The sequence below is a fragment of the Thunnus thynnus genome, chromosome 6, assembly GCF_963924715.1.
Source record: "Thunnus thynnus chromosome 6, fThuThy2.1, whole genome shotgun sequence".
Taxonomy (NCBI): Eukaryota; Metazoa; Chordata; class Actinopteri; order Scombriformes; family Scombridae; genus Thunnus; species Thunnus thynnus.
The window spans coordinates 3452689-3470781 of record NC_089522.1 but is presented as its reverse complement, the minus strand read 5'-3'; the positions used below and the strand labels follow the sequence as shown (position 1 = coordinate 3470781).

General features: G+C 41.2%; 1 protein-coding gene across 1 annotated transcript in view; it reads left to right on the top strand.

Annotated features, from left to right (window-relative positions):
- Positions 1–362: 362 nt before the first annotated feature.
- The window catches only part of ntsr1 (neurotensin receptor 1 (high affinity)), a 94559-nt gene continuing 76828 nt past the window's right edge, over positions 363–18093 (top strand). The window contains exon 1 of the mRNA XM_067591325.1: positions 363–1357. Within this exon, the coding sequence (XP_067447426.1) occupies positions 689–1357 (669 nt within the window). The 5' untranslated portion in view covers positions 363–688. The remainder of the gene's footprint in view (positions 1358–18093) is intronic.

The window sequence follows — 18093 nt, the reverse complement described above, 5'->3', positions numbered from 1 at the left end:
TATGTGTGTATGTGTGTGTGTGTGTGTATTGGAGTGTGTGTGTGTGTATTGGAGTGTGTGTGTGTGTCTGTGTGTCTGTGTGTGTGAGAGAGAGGAAGGCCTGTCTTGCTACATTGGTTCCAGCAGTGGCAGCTGTGACAGTGTCCAGTGATTACATTTCCCCTCAGTGAGACTGGATCGTTAGCACTAAAGACACAATCTTAACTGAAGCCTCTAACACAATCAGGTATACTGTGATGGGGCTCAAGCTGTTGCCTAACATTATTTCTTTGCACTTATATGCCTGTGTGAGAGAGGAGAAAAGAGAGAAGAGTGTGTTTGAGAGAGAGGGAGTTTTTGGTGTCAAGGATACTTACAAAACAGAAATCAAAAAACGTCTCTCAGAAAGTGTGCTTGAATTTAATCGCTTGTGATTTTTCGATAGGTAGGTCCTTCACGTTATTTTTGGTTTCCAAGGTTAAACATGAATGGACACAATAGCGAAAGCTCCACTCACTGAATGGCCGTGCGTCATCGCAGCAGCGCCAATAGCGAGCACGCCTCCTGACGTCCCTACTATAAAAGCTGCTCTCCTTTGAGACCTTGAAGCCATTTCACTCCGTTTGATGTGGAAGTGAGAAATAGCCAATGTCCACTCAGTTTAAACAACTTCACTCACAGTTTATATGTGTCCACACATAAAGGCATCATGGATTTAAACTCCACGCTCTCGGGGCGCGACTTGTCCGGCTTGGGCGCACTGGCGCAGAGAATCTTTGGGAATAACTCACACTTTCCTTTTGAAAACAGCAGCGCCGCTTCCAAAACAGAGGAGGAAGACTTAGAAGTCAACACGGACGTTTACTCCAAGGTGATAGTCACAGTTATCTATGTGGCTCTGTTCGCTGTGGGCTCACTGGGGAACTCCATCACCCTGTACACCCTGCTGACAAAAAAGACCCTGCAGAACCTCCAGAGCACCGTTCACTATCACCTGGCCAGCCTCGCCGTCTCCGACCTGCTGATCCTCGTCCTCTCCATGCCCATCGAGCTCTACAACTTCATCTGGTTCCACCACCCGTGGGTGTTCGGGAACGCCGTGTGCAGGGGTTACTACTTCCTCCGGGACAGCTGTTCCTATGCCACCGCGCTCAACATTGCCAGTCTGAGCGTGGAGCGCTACATGGCCATCTGCCACCCATTCAAAGCAAAGAGCATCATGTCCCGCAGCCGCACCAAGAAGCTCATCAGCGCCATGTGGCTGGCGTCCTTCGCGCTCGCCACGCCAATGCTCTTTATCATGGGCCAGGTGATGCGCAAAGGCGAGAAGATTTGCACCGCTATCGTCTCCCCTATCACCATGAAGACTGTGCTTCAGGTGGGTGTCTCAGATTTAGGCTTTTTCAGATTGTTCCACTTCATGCAGGTTCATTTCTTTCAGGAAATGAAGAAGGCAGAGTCTTTCCACAAACAACATGACGATTGTTTTTACAAGATTAATCAAAAACGATATATGTGAAATGATCAGATCCTTAGTTCTTCTAGACGATTTGTTGACCCAATTTATCAGTGAAATTTCAGGGAAAATATCAAAAAGTGAGCAAACCTGCTTGTTGGCTCAGTTACTACGCATCGTTATTTGTTGTTAATATGGAGCTGAAACAATTATTCAATTAATTGATTAGTCTAGTATATGATTAACCATTTACGTCATTTGTCAAGCAAAACTGACAAAGATTGTGTGGTTCCAGCTACTCAAACGTGAGCACTTGTTGCTTTTGCTTTTTTCTCTTTTTAAGCATACTTTTTGTGAAAAATAAATGATATTTGAAAACCCAAAAGGTCGTTGTTGCACTTCCAGAACCATCTCCTCCTCTCCTAACCATCCTCCTCTGCTGCACCATAAAAACAGATTTTAATCCTGTGTCCCAAACTGGGATTTTTCCTAATCCAAACAAACATGGTGGCCTGAATTCACACATCTCCTTGCTCAATTTGTACAAAATGAACCAATAATAACAATGTTAAATATTTTTATAAATATATAAATAAAAAAATAAAATAAAAAAATAAAAGTTATATTGTATATATTGATGTTAAAATATTGTCATACAATATCACATCTCAATGTTGTACAAAAAGTGCAAGGACATACTGTGTGTTATTTCCAGCTACCTGCACAGGAAACAGTTGCAATTTGGAAAAGGGTTAAAAATCTTTTTTATATGCAACTGAATAATATGCAACAATATGCAAGAATATTTTAATCTTAGTTAGTTTTATTAATTAGTTAATTAGTCTTTGAGAATTCAGAACAACTGTGTTTTTCAAAGATCTGAGGTCATTTATATTCTGAAAATCTGATGCTTACTGTAGTTCTGTGACTCAAATGTATTGATAATACATGGGGCTACTTGTATGGGATTCATTTTGTACAAATGCAAAGAAATATGCGATCACAAATCATCCAACAGTAACTGCAACCCCAAGTCATTTCAAAATATGACAAAGAGCTACAATTTCAATGCAAAGCAAAATCCAAAACCACAGCAGTCTTTTGGTTTGCGATTTTTTTGTTTTTCCTCGGAATCCTCAGATTTTCTTGGTCTTTATGGTAATTGTGCACATTTTCTTGGGGCAATGAATCTGTGTGGTGTGGCTCTGCTGCTCTTCTATTGGTCCAATAAACTGCCAATCATATCCTGCTAGGAACTCACAGAGGTCTGATGCTATTAGCATTCGGGCAGTGGTACTCTCTAAAGCTGAAATAAAAATTATTTCCACTGTCATTTTTATCACTTATAAAACCTTGACCTTGATGGTTTGCGATTTCAACAGTGTAGCCAGATTGGCTAGTTTTCCACCCAACTAAGCTACTTTTTATTTAATTGAGTGGGTAATAATTGTTCAGGGTGGGTTGTAATAATGTGAGCTGCTTTTTGTCCCACTTGGGCAAAGATTCCAAAAACCATCCCCTTCTCATCCAGGTAGACTGACATTGACACTAATTCAGCCGGTTCAGCTCGACACAACTGACACTTCCTCCTTCAGTTATTATTATATCATATTTCTGTGATAAAAGATTTTCAACACCTGTTCATACTGTATCAGTGAAAACTTTTAACCTTTATTGTAACATTATCTAAAAGGCTTTTGTTTTATTTTATACTTTCTTATTACTTTTTTGATCATTTTTTTGATTAGCTTTATTATTTTTTGACTACTTTTATTAATTTTTTGATTAGCATTATTTCTTTGATTAGCTTTATTATTATTATTATTATTAGTAGTAGTAGTAGTAGTAGTATTTTTGGGGAGAGGTGGCTGCAGACACATGGGTCTTTTGTAGAGGGAGATGTGTCAAACGTGCACTCTGAGTGTCTTCGCATTAAAGGGATTGAATGGGAAATTGCTTTTGTGGACTCAGGATATTTTCTTCATTTGATCTGTATATAGTTCTCTGTGATGTGGCGCATGAATGAGATCTGTTCTTTTGTTTGTTTTTTGTTTGTCCTCTTATGCACTGGACATAAGTCCATTTTTATTTCAATTTATTAATTTCATTATGATGACTCATATGTGTAGCTCCCTCTGCCGGGATGACCTTGTTGTATCAGTTGTGGATGCCTATAATTAAGTCCACTTGTTGTGGATTGTGTTGATTGCTGGTAGTAGATTGCTGAGGAAGGGTGCCTGGCCCGAAACGTCCATGTGGCAATTCAAATTAAAATCAGTTGACTAGGTGTGCTGTCCTAATTCCCTTTTATATTCAATTTTATGATTTCTAACATAAATTCTTTATTATTGTAACTGTGGTGTAGAGTTTTCCTAAATACACTGAAAAAACAAAAGACAGGAGGTGACAGGACTGGTATATATAGAAAAAAAACTCAGTTAATCAAGAAAATAATTGTCAGATTAATCAATAATCAAACCAATCGTTAATTGCAGCCCTATCTACTTTTATGATGACTGGACAGGTTCTAGGCTTTGATTAGGCTGCTTATCGTCAGTTCCATCTGACAACACTGGATCCCATGTTTCTTAATGTTTTTATTAACGGACAAAATGAATTCTACAATTTTCTGACATTTCATAGACCACATGATGAATCCATTAATCACAAAAATAACTATCAACCAATAAAATAATCATTAGTTATAGCCTTGTATTCATGTTAAGCAGGCATGCGGCTTAATGTAAAGAGCCACACACCTTCCAGGCTATTTCTCAAGGCCATCCCTTCTCTCCCCACTACTCCCCAAGATAAATGGTGTTTCTCTGCAGGTCGTAGGTCATATAAATGATGAAGCCAATCTCTGTGGCTTTGTTTACAATGCACATACTTGGCACTGACTCAGAAGCCCGGCAGAGTTCATGGTGTTGTGAGAGAATAGGAAATGATTAAGGTGAGGTTTTCTGTGGATGCTCTGTGACTTCGCTGCAGCTTAATGGACACTTGGCATGAGACAAAAGCAGAAGGGAATGTGACATTTGCTTGTGCGTATTCTAAGTAACTCTTTTAGTAATCACTATGATCATCACTATCATCTGCTGCGGTTTCTCCTGCTTCTGGGTTTAGTCTCTCTCTGCTTTTCTATGCCACACTGATTTTTTTCCCATCTGTCTTGTCTTTTGTTTATCCCTCCATGCATGTCTTGTCTTTTCCTTTTCTCTCCTGTTCTCAATGTTTTCTTGCCCCCTCTATTCATCACTCCTACATGACAATAACTATCTGATGCAGTGCCAAGGCTAACAGTTCTTATCTTCTGATGCTTTCATTGAGGCTGTTGACATTCGTGAGCCAGGGTCTAGCAAATAGTTTGTGTCAGTGAAGAAACATTTTCTCACACATATGCTATAAAAATCATACGCTATAAAAATCACATAAGACTTTGTGTTATTTTTTCCATTTGAAATAAAGACAAGAACAATATATACTCCAGGACAGTCGAGTCTGGGGACATAATTTGATGCACACTAGACTGACACACTGGACTGTGCTGGCAAAGAGGAAACAATCAAATTGTTCCCATAACATTTTATAAGTGGGTGTGTTTGTCTGTGCTGTGTATGTGTGCATGGAAGATTCAGTGCAGGCTGATTCAGTAGGCGCCTGGCTGCTACAGAGGGTTCCCAAACACTCACTGTCTTTACAACAGTGAGTGACACGGGGTGGAGAGAAGGAGTGTGTGTATTTGTGTGGGAAAATTGAAGTGAAAGGGAGAGATGAGGAGGTTAGACAGCAAGAGGGGAGACAGAAGGCTTTCCTGTGGAGATTAATAGGTGGAGCATGGCACTAACACTGCCAGGATAGGGAGTTCAATTCCCCCATGCAGTTATCCAGAATAAAGGTATGCAGTGCTGTGAGTAAAACTTTATGTCAAATGGGAAACATAAATGATACAGAACATCTACAAAATGGTTTTAACTTCTTAAAACTTTTTAAGTCCCACTGAAATTAAATTGCATGTTTTTTTCTGCTACAGCATACATATCTGCTCTGTAAATCACATATCCTGCTTTCCTTTGAGGAACAAAAAAGTCCAACTGAAATCACATTTAACCACCCCCTTTGTAGTCAAAAATAATGTCAACATGTTCTTAAAACATCCCCTCCAGATATGTATTAAGACATATCAAATACCTACTATAATGTTTGGAACAATATTGTGTGTCTGATATGGTTTTTCCACAAAAAATATAATTACCACTTTAAAATCCTTAAAGTGACATCTCCTCCTTCTCCCTCATTCAAAATTCCAGAATCTATAAATATGCATTTTTTTTTCTCATAAGTTTGGACTGCTGGACACAAGGTGTGTCCTACTTCAATGTAAAGTCCTTTTTCAGTGTATGTGTACTGGAGGCTTTAACCCTTTGAACTCTGCAATAGAAATGGTCCGCCAGTGCCTAAATTGGTATTTTTGCTTATTGTGATGTCATTTTTTGGAGTATCTTCAAATGCTTCATATCCCTAGAATCTGTACAACCTAAGCTAAAAGGTTATGTAAGTCAATAAACCATAATAATTGATATATGTATTGAAATTTTGTCATATATTTAAAAAATACAAAAATCGGACATGTTTTTTCATCAAATTTTACTGAATAAACACACAAAATACATTGTTCCAAAACATTTCTGAATGTAGAAACATGAACAAAATATTTCTTAACATTCCATAAGTTATTTGAACCATGTACATTTTTTAGTTTTTGAGATATGCTCATTTTTATGAGCAGAGTGCAAAGGCGTTTGTTTCATCTGCAATAGACATATTTCCCCAGTGCCTACGTTGGTATTTTTGCTTATTGTGATGTCATTTCCCAGAATATCTTAAAATGCTCCATATCCCTAAAATTTGTACAACCTAAGTTAAAAGGTTATGCAAGCCAATAAACCATAATGATTGATATAGGCCTAAGTATTGAAATTGTGTCATAAATTACAAAATACAAAATGTGTGTTGGGATGCTTTGCGTCTGGGTGGTCCTCTGTTGCTCCTTCATCTCCAGTGGGGCTAAAACAAAGATAAATGGAAATGACATTAGAAAAAACATAAAGAAGACATATCATTAAAAATAACGATGAACTTGAAAATATAATCCTTTGACAAGCAGAAACGTTCTGCTTTGTGGAGAAAGTCTGAAACTTCCCACACCCACGAAAATCACACACACCCGCCATACACACATGCACACAGCACAAAAAACAACTCTCTAAAATGTAAAAAACAAACAAATAAATAAATAATAATCCCTAAAAATATACTTACATATCCTGATATGGATCGATGCCTTCAGCAAAATGGTCTTCATCCTCACTGAAGGAGTCCGGATCAGAAGAAAGCACCTCTTCTGTTTGGTCACCACCCACGAACAAAACCCCCAAAGCCTTCTTTTCTTCATCATCACGACAAAAAAAAGACATATATGCTCCAAAAATACACTTACTCTCTCAGTATCTGAATCTGAATCTCTCAACTTTCTCTCAATCTCTCTGACTTCGACCTGCTTCTCCATTCTGCTCCACTCCGCTCCCCCACACCACCCCGCGTCGTCATTACGTTTTATCCGGTTTTATTACACGCACGTAACGTGATATAATGGTGTCATCATCTTCTGACACAAGCGTACAACGTGATTGCGTAAAAGATGAGAGCTCTAGCTGTTATGGTTTTTATTTTAGATCTATTTGAATTGGACCATGTAAACAGCGACCCCCCCCACCAGTCTAGGGCTGCCCGCGGGACATCCGTTTTCAAAGGGTTAAATTGCCACACCACATTTATGTAAGTTGCATACTAGACCATGATTGGCTTCGAAACCAGTTGTAGTGTCACAAATCCTGCTTATAGGCCCACCCCTTAAACTCCGATTTTTAATTGCACGGAGAAACTTTCCCCCTTCAGCAGATGAATGTGAAAACAGCCTTCAACCGTCAAGAAACTCGGCACATATACCATCATTCTGCACAGTGAAGCTCAAGCATCCAACTGAAGAAATATGAAATCATATTTTTGAGTGTATGGGGACTTTAAATATATTGGCAATAGTTTTGTATTGTTAAAATGAAGAGAAAAGGTCTTCAAAAAAACATCAGAAATGCTCCTTTTAGTCTCAGCCGGCTGGAGGGACGTATCAAAGGTTTGTTTGATTGACAGCAGCTGGCAGGATAGCTGTGTTACAGGCATGGAGACAAAGCAAACAAAGTACTGTACATGTCATGGACAGTGTGTCACTAACAGGGATTTTGAAAAGCAACAACCAAACCAATATCTAACGGGTCCAAAGTGATATTTGGAGGTATGATTACATGCTGTTCAATGTGCTGTAGCTGAGTAGCTTATTAGATATCTAGCTTGCTAACTGACATTAGTGGTGCACTTTTCCCCGGTGAATGTTTGTTTGATGGCTCGTTCAACAAGCTAAGGTGCACGACAAGACGTGTTCATGTTTGTAAGATAAAAACTGGACTTTAACAGGAAAGCTAATGTGGGTTGTTGTTCTGTGGCTCTGTTGGGTAGCAGGACGCTCTCAGGCTCAGTGTGACCATCTGTTCTGCAACACAGTAAAATCCAAGCAAACCAAAATGTATCACTAATAGCCAGGTGAGAACATTCTCTCTTCTCAGTGGTCAGATGTGTCTGGGGTGGGAGCCCCATAAACACAGAAAGAAAGCCCTGAAGAAGTTCCTATTTGCCCAAATATCAAGAATGCAATATACTTCTTTGTGGTAGTTCAGGTCAGATCTCAATTCATTCTCCGGCAAGCAACTGTTGATTTCACTCATCTGCTTGCTGAGTATGTCTGTACTTGGGTCAGATCAAGGTTGGATCATGTTCCTACCACAAACGAACTGCTTCAGAATTTGTTTGTGACCAGACTGTGACCACTTTTTCTAGAGGGTAAGGTTGTTTTGGTCCACACCCCGGTGTTCAGATCTGCCAAAACAAATCATACCAAGGAGGAAAACAACCTATTTGACAGACGATACCTATATCTGTATCTTCATCAAACTTTATAAAAAATCTTTTGAAAGATATCCAGTGATTTAGTACTGCGTTTGTATAGAGTCGGGAGGCTAACAACAGAAATAAAAAATGTTACCCGCAAATGTTTTTCATTAGACCTCTTCTGTAATGGTATAATGAATATCTTTGCACTTTTGGTCATAGGAAAAAAGAACACACCACCTTGGACTTGGGAACATTTGATGATTATTTTTCACTATTTGCTGACATTTTATGAATCACTAACAAAGACCACACCATTTGAACAGAATAAAAGTAGATTTATTTGGATTGTCGAGAGGGTTCAGGATTAATGAGGAGAGTGTATGGTGGGTTGGATGTGGATCAAGGAGAGGGATGAAGGGGTCGATTGATGAATGGGAGCTGAAGGTTGGTCCGGGTCGTGTACGGTGGAATGATGGGGTTGAGGAGAGGGATGAAGGGGGTCGATGGCGTTGGGACGACCGGGGACCAAATGGAACATGTGTCTCTATGAGTTTTCTGCTTCATCATCCCCCAAAATTAACTTCATTGGACTAAGTAAGAACGGGCTCTTTGAATGTCGCTGAGGTAGGTATGGAATCTTGGGAAGACTAGCGGTCGAGAATTTTATTTATTTAATTTTAACGGGTGGTCTGGGATTTCTTATTTGGAAGTGGTTGAAGCGGCTCCACTGCGGAAGAATTGGCCAGAGTACGGTTAGGAATGTGGACTGACTTTTTTTATGGGGAGACAGGTTGGAGTTTGGTAGTGGGCCAGGAAGTCTGAAGTGAGGGGCAAGCGTTTAGCATAAGATGTGGTTCGGACTTACAGATAACATGTCGAAGTGTGCGTGAAATAAGGCTAGGTATGGTGCCCCTGAGGACAGTTTTATGGAGACGTTAGTTTGGCTGGCATAGACGTGTATTGTGGGAGATTTAATCTTGACAATGGAACGGGTGAAGGTGGTGAAGCAGGAGAGGGTCAGAACGTTGAGTGAAGGGAACGAAAGACCGTGGGAGGCATGGAAGCTGAAAACGGAGGGACCGGCTTTCAGGTGGGAATCTGAGTCTGGTGCCAAGGATTTAAACTTCTAGTTTATTATGCTCGACGATGATGTAGTAGGCTGTATGAACGAGGATGACTGGAAGACCGCTCATACCCCCAAAGAAGGGCTGCGAAGATGACATGGTACGGTTCATAGAGCAGAGGGTGGGTGAGGTTGGGACTGTTCAGGTGGCTGATCGGAGGTGAACCACCTACTGCTGCGTCTGAGCACAGCAGGATGTCGTGGGATTAGGTAGTGCGGTTGTCTTGGAAAGCACTTGGGGGCGTCGGAGGATGAGGGGGTAGGATGAGAGGGGTGTTAGAGATGATGGCGTGGTTGTAGACAGTGTTCAGTGGCGGGATGAAGGAGGGTCGGCGGAGGCCGGAGTGAAAGTGCCGGTGGCATAATGTTGAAGACGGCGGAGCTGAAAAACACAGAAAAAATACAGTTGGGTGATAGAGAAGGGGGGAGGGGAACAGGGATAGAACAGGAGGAAATGGAGTTGGTCCAGTAGAGGGAGCACCGTGGTTCACTGCGATGGTGGGTGAGGTAACAGCAGGACCAGTGGTGGCTATGGGAAGAGAGAGAAGAAAAGAGCTGCAGGGGCGGGTGGAGCCAAAAGCGCTGAGGTAGCTGCAGCTGAAGGAAGGGAAGAGGAAAGGATGAGGGGATGCATGTGCATGGGATGATTGTGCAGCCTGCGGATGCAGGGATGAGACAAAAACGAAAACAGTACGAAACAGAGGGGGTTAGAAAGGAGGGAGTTCTGTGGCTTCCTTAAGTATCAACTAATGATGAGGAAAACCAGGTTCCCTGAAGCAATGAATCAATATGAAGCGATTACAACGAAAATTGTTCACAGTGGCAAAGCAGTTGATACAGTCAGTCAATGTTACTGAAAATGAGGGCATGCCTTCAATGATACCTCGAGATGTAAATAAAGGTTGGATGAATGAAAAGAAGCAGGCGAGTTGAGGGAGCTATAGTAGCTGTGGCAGGAGGAAGCGAAAAGGGGTGCTGTAAACAAATAATATCGACGGAGGAGAGCCAGGATGATTCCTGAAGGACGGATCAAGGGAAGGATGAAGAGATGAGGGGTAAGGGATGAGGGGCAAGGAGTGAGGGATGAAGGGATGAGGGTCGAGGGTCGAAGGGTGGGGGATGGAGAGATGAGGGGCGAGGGATGAAGAGATGAGGGTCGAGGGGCGAGGGATGAAGAGATGAGGGTCGAAGGGTGAGGGATGAAGGGATGAGGGTCGAGGGTTGAAGGGATGAAGGTCGAGGGATGAAGGGATGAGGGTCGAGGGGAGAGGGATGAAGAGATGGAGGAATGAAGAGATGAGGGGTTGAGGGGATGAAGGGATGAAGGTCGAGGGGTGAGGGATGAAGGGATGCGTGTGAATTGGTAAGATGTGCGGCTCATAGACGCAGGGATGAAACAAAAACACAGGCCATTAAGGCATAGGGAGCAGGCACGTGGGGCTGAAGCAGTCTGTTGCCGCGCTGTAGTGGCAGCATGATGAATCATTGATGTGCCAGTGCGGGGGGTGCTGGGTAGGGAACCCGCAAGTGAGTGGGAGGCTGGAGTGGTGGTGGAACTGGAGGCTGTGCAGAACTGGAAAGCCTGGCTTTGTAGGCCGTGGAGGGGCAGAGTGGCAGAGGCGAGAGTGAAAGTCCTCACAGGCGCAGTGTTAACGACAGTTGGAGCAAGGGGATCGGCGACTGGGGGGTGCTGTAGACACAGAAAAAACATTTGGGTGTTGGGGAAGGGAAGGGGAAGGGAGGGGAACAGGGATAGAACAGTAGGACATTGAGTCGGTCCATCAGAGGGAGCTTGGTGCAACTGTTGCTGTGGTAACAGCTGGACCGCAGGTGGCTGAGGGAAGAAACATAAAAGAAGGAGCTGCTGGATCGGGTGGAGTCAAAAGCGTAGAGGCAGCTGCTGCTGAAGGAAGGGAAGAGGAAAGGATGAGGATGCGAGAAAAGATGAAAAACACGAGACAGATCAGACAGGGAGGGAGCAGGCACACAGGAAGATACGACCTGGCCCTGCGAGAGGGCTGAAGCTGTTGGCTGCGTCGTGACATCATCGACATGCGGCATATCGGTGGTGCTGGGTGGGGAATCCAGAAGTGAGTGGCCGTCCGGAGCGGTGATGGAGGTGGAGGCAGAGAGGAGCAGGGAGAACCAGGCATCGTTGTCGGTTCGGCGAAACAGGATTTGTATCTGGAGTCTGGGCTCTGTTGTAGTTGTCGGCGTTGTGATGTCATCGGTGTGCGGCGTGCATCGGCCCAGCGGCGGACAATGAACACGCAAGAGCGCGAGGATTTGAGCTGCCGGCGAGAGAGTTGATGGAAGTACAGTCTGCATAGAGTTGGAAAGTTTGTCTTTATCATCGTTTCATAGGAGTGGGACGACCGTCTCCTCGAGAGCTCGCCGGAGGTGAGCAAACATCCGATTGAAGATGTTAATCGCTTGGAAAAGAGCCACGTCCAAGTGGGCCATTGTGTGGATGCGTGTGGAGCGTCTGGATCCCAGCTGTGTCTGGAGGAGAAGGGTTCCATGTGGATGTGGTGGTGAAGGAGATATCACGTTGGTACTGCTGGATCTAGTCGTGGGTGGTATGTTGCCCAGGAACGTGGATCACGGAGCACGGGCAGGAGGTAAGCGTTTTCGATGCAAGCGTGTCGTAGGTCACGTGAGAACTGAGACGTACGGGAGAGAAAGGGGTTAGACACACTTATATAGGTATGCACGGATGATTGAATTAGTGAGGCACAGGTGATTGAATTTAGTGAAAGAGAGGGGTGTGGTCTTGTTCCTGAACCTTGTCATAATAATAACTCCATTTAATGGAGAATCAAGGAAATAATGATTAGTTACAGCCCTATAGTCTGATTATGGTTTTCATACCCTACGAAAGAAAAGTGCTAAAAACTAAACTTGCAAGTGCAAGTGTGTAAATTATCTACCAAGGGGAAGGAGGAGAGAATGAGGGAGGAAGAGGGAGAGAGTAAAAAAGCAAGAGAAGATTTGTTTTTCATTTCTTCAAGACTATAGGATGTGAGCAAACTGAAAGGGAAGTTAACTCACTGCAGTTGACGGTAAGCTCAGATATTTCCAGTACATTTACATTTCACATGCTGTGTGTTTAGCTGGCACTGGTGTGTGCACTTACCTTGGCCTATATACCTGCGGGTCTGTTTGCTGCCATTGCACTGAGTGGTCTCCTGCTGTGCAGGAGTCTCTGCTTTGGTTGCACAGGGTCATGCAGTTTGTGCAGAAGGGTGAATTTGTACTACAAAACAGTCAGAGACTATGTACATTAAGACAGCTAAATTCTAATTTGCTGTTTTTGTGCAAAAATCCCATGCATCCGCAGTAGGAGTTTCAGCTCATTTCTGCAAATACCTCCATCCACATTAAAATGCCAAAATGGGTAATTCTTCTCCTACTGGGCATGCACGGACATCTGCAAGTCTGCCAACATAAAACCACTGAAGAAGAAATGGTATACTGTTCCCCATACACACTACAAGGCCAAGCTGGCGCGTTCACATTTGCACACTCTGAAAGCTGTTTTCAGGGAGAAAAATGCTGTGCGGAGGGCCAAAACAGAGAGAAGATGTGTTTACAGATTTAGCCAGCTTAGCATGGACACAGTCTGATTCCTCCGGGGGAGAAGGAGAATGTTTTCTAATAGCTTCAAATGTTTTATTGGTTGTTGCACACTTATTTCAGTTCCTCCTGGTAGACAAAATTATCATTTTTTTACCATCTAAAAACTGTTGTTTACATCATTTTGTAATTCTGGTTTACAACAGCAGAGAGCTAACTACAGAAACAGGCATGACAGCTATATTTTGACCTTGCAAAATAGGAAAAAAAAAAGTCATATGAAATCTGATACTGCACTCTATGTTCAGACAATCTAAGCTAGGCTAGGGCATCTAAACTGGGGTAGTTAGCTTTTAGCTGGACAAGATTATCTGGTCTTACACTTTTCTTCATTATAATTTGATTTAACTACTGCCTTGTTTATATGGTATAATACACTCAATAACAAAGATTTTGTATGATCAAAATAGATTTTTTTATTACAGGAAACAGTTTGTAAAAAGTTGGTAAATTTTCTTTAGCTTAGGCTAGCTGTTGCTGCCCTCGATCAACTAGCTTTAACTAGCTGGACTGCAGTCACTGCAATTTGGTTTTTACCTCTGTTTTGTAAATCCTGAAAATTTCATGTTTCTTTTAATTGCACATTTCTATGGCATAATCATTTTTATATGTGAAACAGATGATGAGAAGTCAGATTCAACTCAATTTTGACCAAATATGTAGTTACTGTGTTTTGACTTTGAAACATAAATTTCTGTGCTAAATTTAAAATTGTGACTTGTGGCTAAAGTCTGAAATGACAACTCATTTAAGAGTTCTTTCCTTACCAGATGGCTTAAACAGTTGTAGTTCTAACAGTAGCTTTAAAGCCAAATTACAAAGTCTGTTAAACCTACCCAATTCTTTATACACCCATTCTGCATCTTATTGGTTTTTGCTTTGTATAGAGATTCTTCCATGGCATGTGTGATGTGCTGTTGTACATAATTTTGCATTATGTGTCCTGTTGCATTTGTTTAATTTTCATGCTGTTCAATGCAGCTCATCTGATAATGATCATTTTAATTTACACACTGTTCAGTCATGTACACAACTAGCCCCCTACATTGTATCCTATACACTGTGTCGCTGCCCTCAAGCACTCAAAATAACCACAACAATCACAAGGTGATTTCAGTCATACATCACTTGATGATTGACAGTGATATCTTTAGTACAGATGTCAAGTCATCGCCATACTCTGCACACTGACAAACTTTTACACAGTACATATATGCACCATGTAATTTACACAAAATTAATGCGGGTGTATTTCTTAATATTAATGCAACATACAGTGCAGTCAGAAACTATTAAAACACTGACAGTTTGTTGTGTTGGCTTCAACCCTGTGATAAAGTGGGTGATACCGTATATCCATGTGTCTAACTCTCGGCAAGAAAGCAAGCGTATTTCTCAAAGCTGATATGACCTGCCGCTGTCAATGTTTGTCATTTTAACTGGAGAAAGTGATGGTCAGTATCAGCTGAAAATGAGAAGCTTCTACATATTGTAAATGTTTTGCATGCTGTTCTTTGCCTATATGAAAGAAAGGTAACTGCTGCTACAGCAGACTTTTTTAATGTCAGAGTTTGGCAAATGTGTATTTTTCTATTTTCCTGGGTTTCAGAACTCAATGTCACCTGTACCAGAGCACCTAAATAGTTTTTCACATTAACACACAGGAGGAGAAAAACACAGTAATCTACAGTAAAGAAAAGATCAGATATTTGTTTTATATTTAGTTTATTAATCTTTTATTTTAGTTGATACTGTTCCAATAAAATCAGCCCTGATATGCCTATTAAATTTAAATTTGCTGCTGAATTCTTAAGCATAACTCAGTCCTTAAATTTAATACAACATGTTTCAGGTCCAAACCACAATCATGGTCACACTCTTGATTTGGTTTTTTTGGGTCTGAATCTGAATTCCCTATACATTGATGACTTTTTTGTGTCTGACCACAAATGCATTATCTTTGATATTACCTTCAATGCTGACACCCAATCCATCAAACGCTCAACCCGCTCTCGCACTCTCAACAGCCATTCTGCAGACAAATTTGCCTCTATCTTTGCAGATCTCAGTAAGAATATGGCTTTGCCTACTCAGACCAACGATTTTGTCTGTGTCTTTAACAACCTCTGTTTGTCAACTCTAGATATTGTTGCTCCGTTTAAAAACAAAACTATTCGAGTTAATTCATCCCCCTGGATGAATGACGACATAAGCTGTCTTAAAAGAGAGTGCAGAAAGGTTGAGCAGAGGTGGAAAAATACTAAACTTGAGGTTCACTTTTTACATATGAAAGAACTACTTTCATCTTTTAATAAGAGAGTGAAGGAGGCAAGAATGGCTTATTTTTCTAATCTCATTGAGTTCAACAAAAATTAACTAATTCCAGAGTTTTATTTAACACTATCAATAGATTAGTGAACCCTGCCCCTCCACCTGTACCGGTCTCTTCAAATACTGACTGTGAAATGTTCTTATCCTTTGTAGATAAGGTCTCTGATACGAGGTCAAAAATATTGCCTTCTCATACTACAGGTGTTGACTGTTAAGCTCATGCCTCATTATTGAGCCAGTTTAGCCCATTAACATTGGAAGATCTCTCTGCCATTATCTCCCAAATGCGCCCCTCTTCTTGCTCTCTTGATATTGTTCCAACCTCTCTTTTTAAAGATGTTTTTAGTTTTTTAGGACCATTTTTACTTTCAATTGTAAATAGCTCTCTTAGCTCTGGCTGTGTACCTGATTATTTTAAGCATGCAATTGTTCAGCCACTCTTAAAAAAGACAAGCCTTGACCCATTGCTGCCCAGTAACTACAGACCGATATCCAAACTTCCTTTCCTTGGACAGTAATGAGATCTTTGATAAGTTTCAGTCTGGTTTTCATGTGGGGCACAGTACTGAAACCGCTCTGCTTAGGGTTTCAAATTATGTTTTAATGTGTGCTGATGCTGGGTATTGTTCAGTTTTGTTGCTTCTTGACCTAAGTGCAGCTTTCGACACTGATGACCACTCTATTCTGCTTAATAGGCTCCAGCAGTGGGTGGACATAACCGGAACTGCCCTTGACTGGTTTGCCTCCTATTTGTCAGACAGTTTTTCTGTGGCAATTGATAATTTCATGTCCTCCTCTGCTCAGTTGTCATGTGGTGTACCCCAAGGTTCAATCCTTGGTCTGATTCTTTTCTCACTGTATATGCTCCCCCTTGGCCTCCTAATTAGTTAATTCAAATGCATGTCTTATCACTGCTATACGGATGACACACAGCTATACATTTCTGTCAATTCAATTGACCTGAACAAACTCTCCACCTTGCAAGACTGCCTAACAGCTATCAAGATCTGGATGGCAGACAACTTCCTCCAACTTAACCCTGACAAAACAGAAATCCAATTATTGGCTGTGAGAGCATTACGGAAACAGTACAGCAGTGTATAGGTCCACTAGCAGTAAATGTCAAGCAAGCCTCACGAAACTTGGGAGTCCTCTTTGACCATCACATGAACTGTCACATAAAGAAAGTTGTCCAGTCTTGTTTCTTCCACCTTAGAAACATTGCAAAAATATTATCCTTTCAAGATCTGGAAAAAATAATTCATGCTTTTGTGTCCTCCGGTCTTGATTACTGCAATTCACTGTATACCACCCTGAGTCGTTCTTCTGTGTCCTCTTCCAGTTGGTCCAGAATGCAGCAGCCAGACTGTTAACTAATACACGGTGTAGGGCACACGTCTCACCAGTGTTGGCCAACCTACATTGGCTACCACTAGCTTCTAGAATTGATTTTAAAATTCTTTTAATTAACTATAAGGCACTACATGGACTGGCCCCAACCTATATATCTGAATTACTGTGTCCCCTGACCACAGTGAGATCACTGAGGTCTACTGATCAATGCCCTCTGGCTGTGCCAAAAACTAGGCTTAAGACCAAGGGTGACCATGCTTTCGCGGTTGTGGCCCCCACCCTCTGGAACTGCCTTCCCTTAGTAATAAAAAATGCAGAGTCAGTCAACAGTTTTAAAAAGCTCTTAAAAACTCACCTTTTTCGTAAGCACTTTATTGCATAATATCTGATCACTCTCTGTATTGCTTTCACTGTTTTAATTGTTGTATCTGACTTCTGTGTATTTATTATGCTTTTATTGTTTTATATTGATGTTATGTGTTACACTTTTTAAAAAATTTTTTTTTTAATTTTATTCTATTTTATCTCTCTCTCGTTTTATTTGCATTGTAAAACACCTTGTAACTCTGGTTTTGAAAGGCGCTTTATAAATAAAGTTTACTTACTTACTTACTTTCTTCGAGTATTAAATGACGTGTGTGGTTTAACTGACAAAAGCTAGGACTAACAGCCAATCCACATAGAAAGCATTTTTAGAAGCGTTTTTTTACATCCGTCCCTAGCGTGTCTCATGGAACAGATACACTTCCATTTTATTAAATGTATCAATCCTTACTAGCCCCTTTTAAACAGCCTGTTCAAGGCGGTAATGTTGCGCCGTTATTCTGCTTTACTGTTCTGTGTAAAAGTTATGAATATGGAATGGGGGGGCATAGTTGTTCCGCCATTAAGCTGGCAGCAGAGGTAGTCACATTGCCAGATTGACGTCTGGGTAAAAGGAACATGCACTGCAATTGCTACTGTGACAGTTTGACAGTGTTTCAGAACAGAAAAGTAACATTTCAGAATCTTTAGGTTTAACATAAGGTCATGCTACATAACTACCAAATGTGGCTCATAATAAGGCTGCTCAATTATGGCAAAAATTATAATCACGATTAGTTTAGTCAATATTAAAATCACAATTATTTAACACAATTACTCATTGACTCACAGAACAGAAATGCTCCCATTTTATTAAATATATTAATCCACACTCCAAGACATGCAT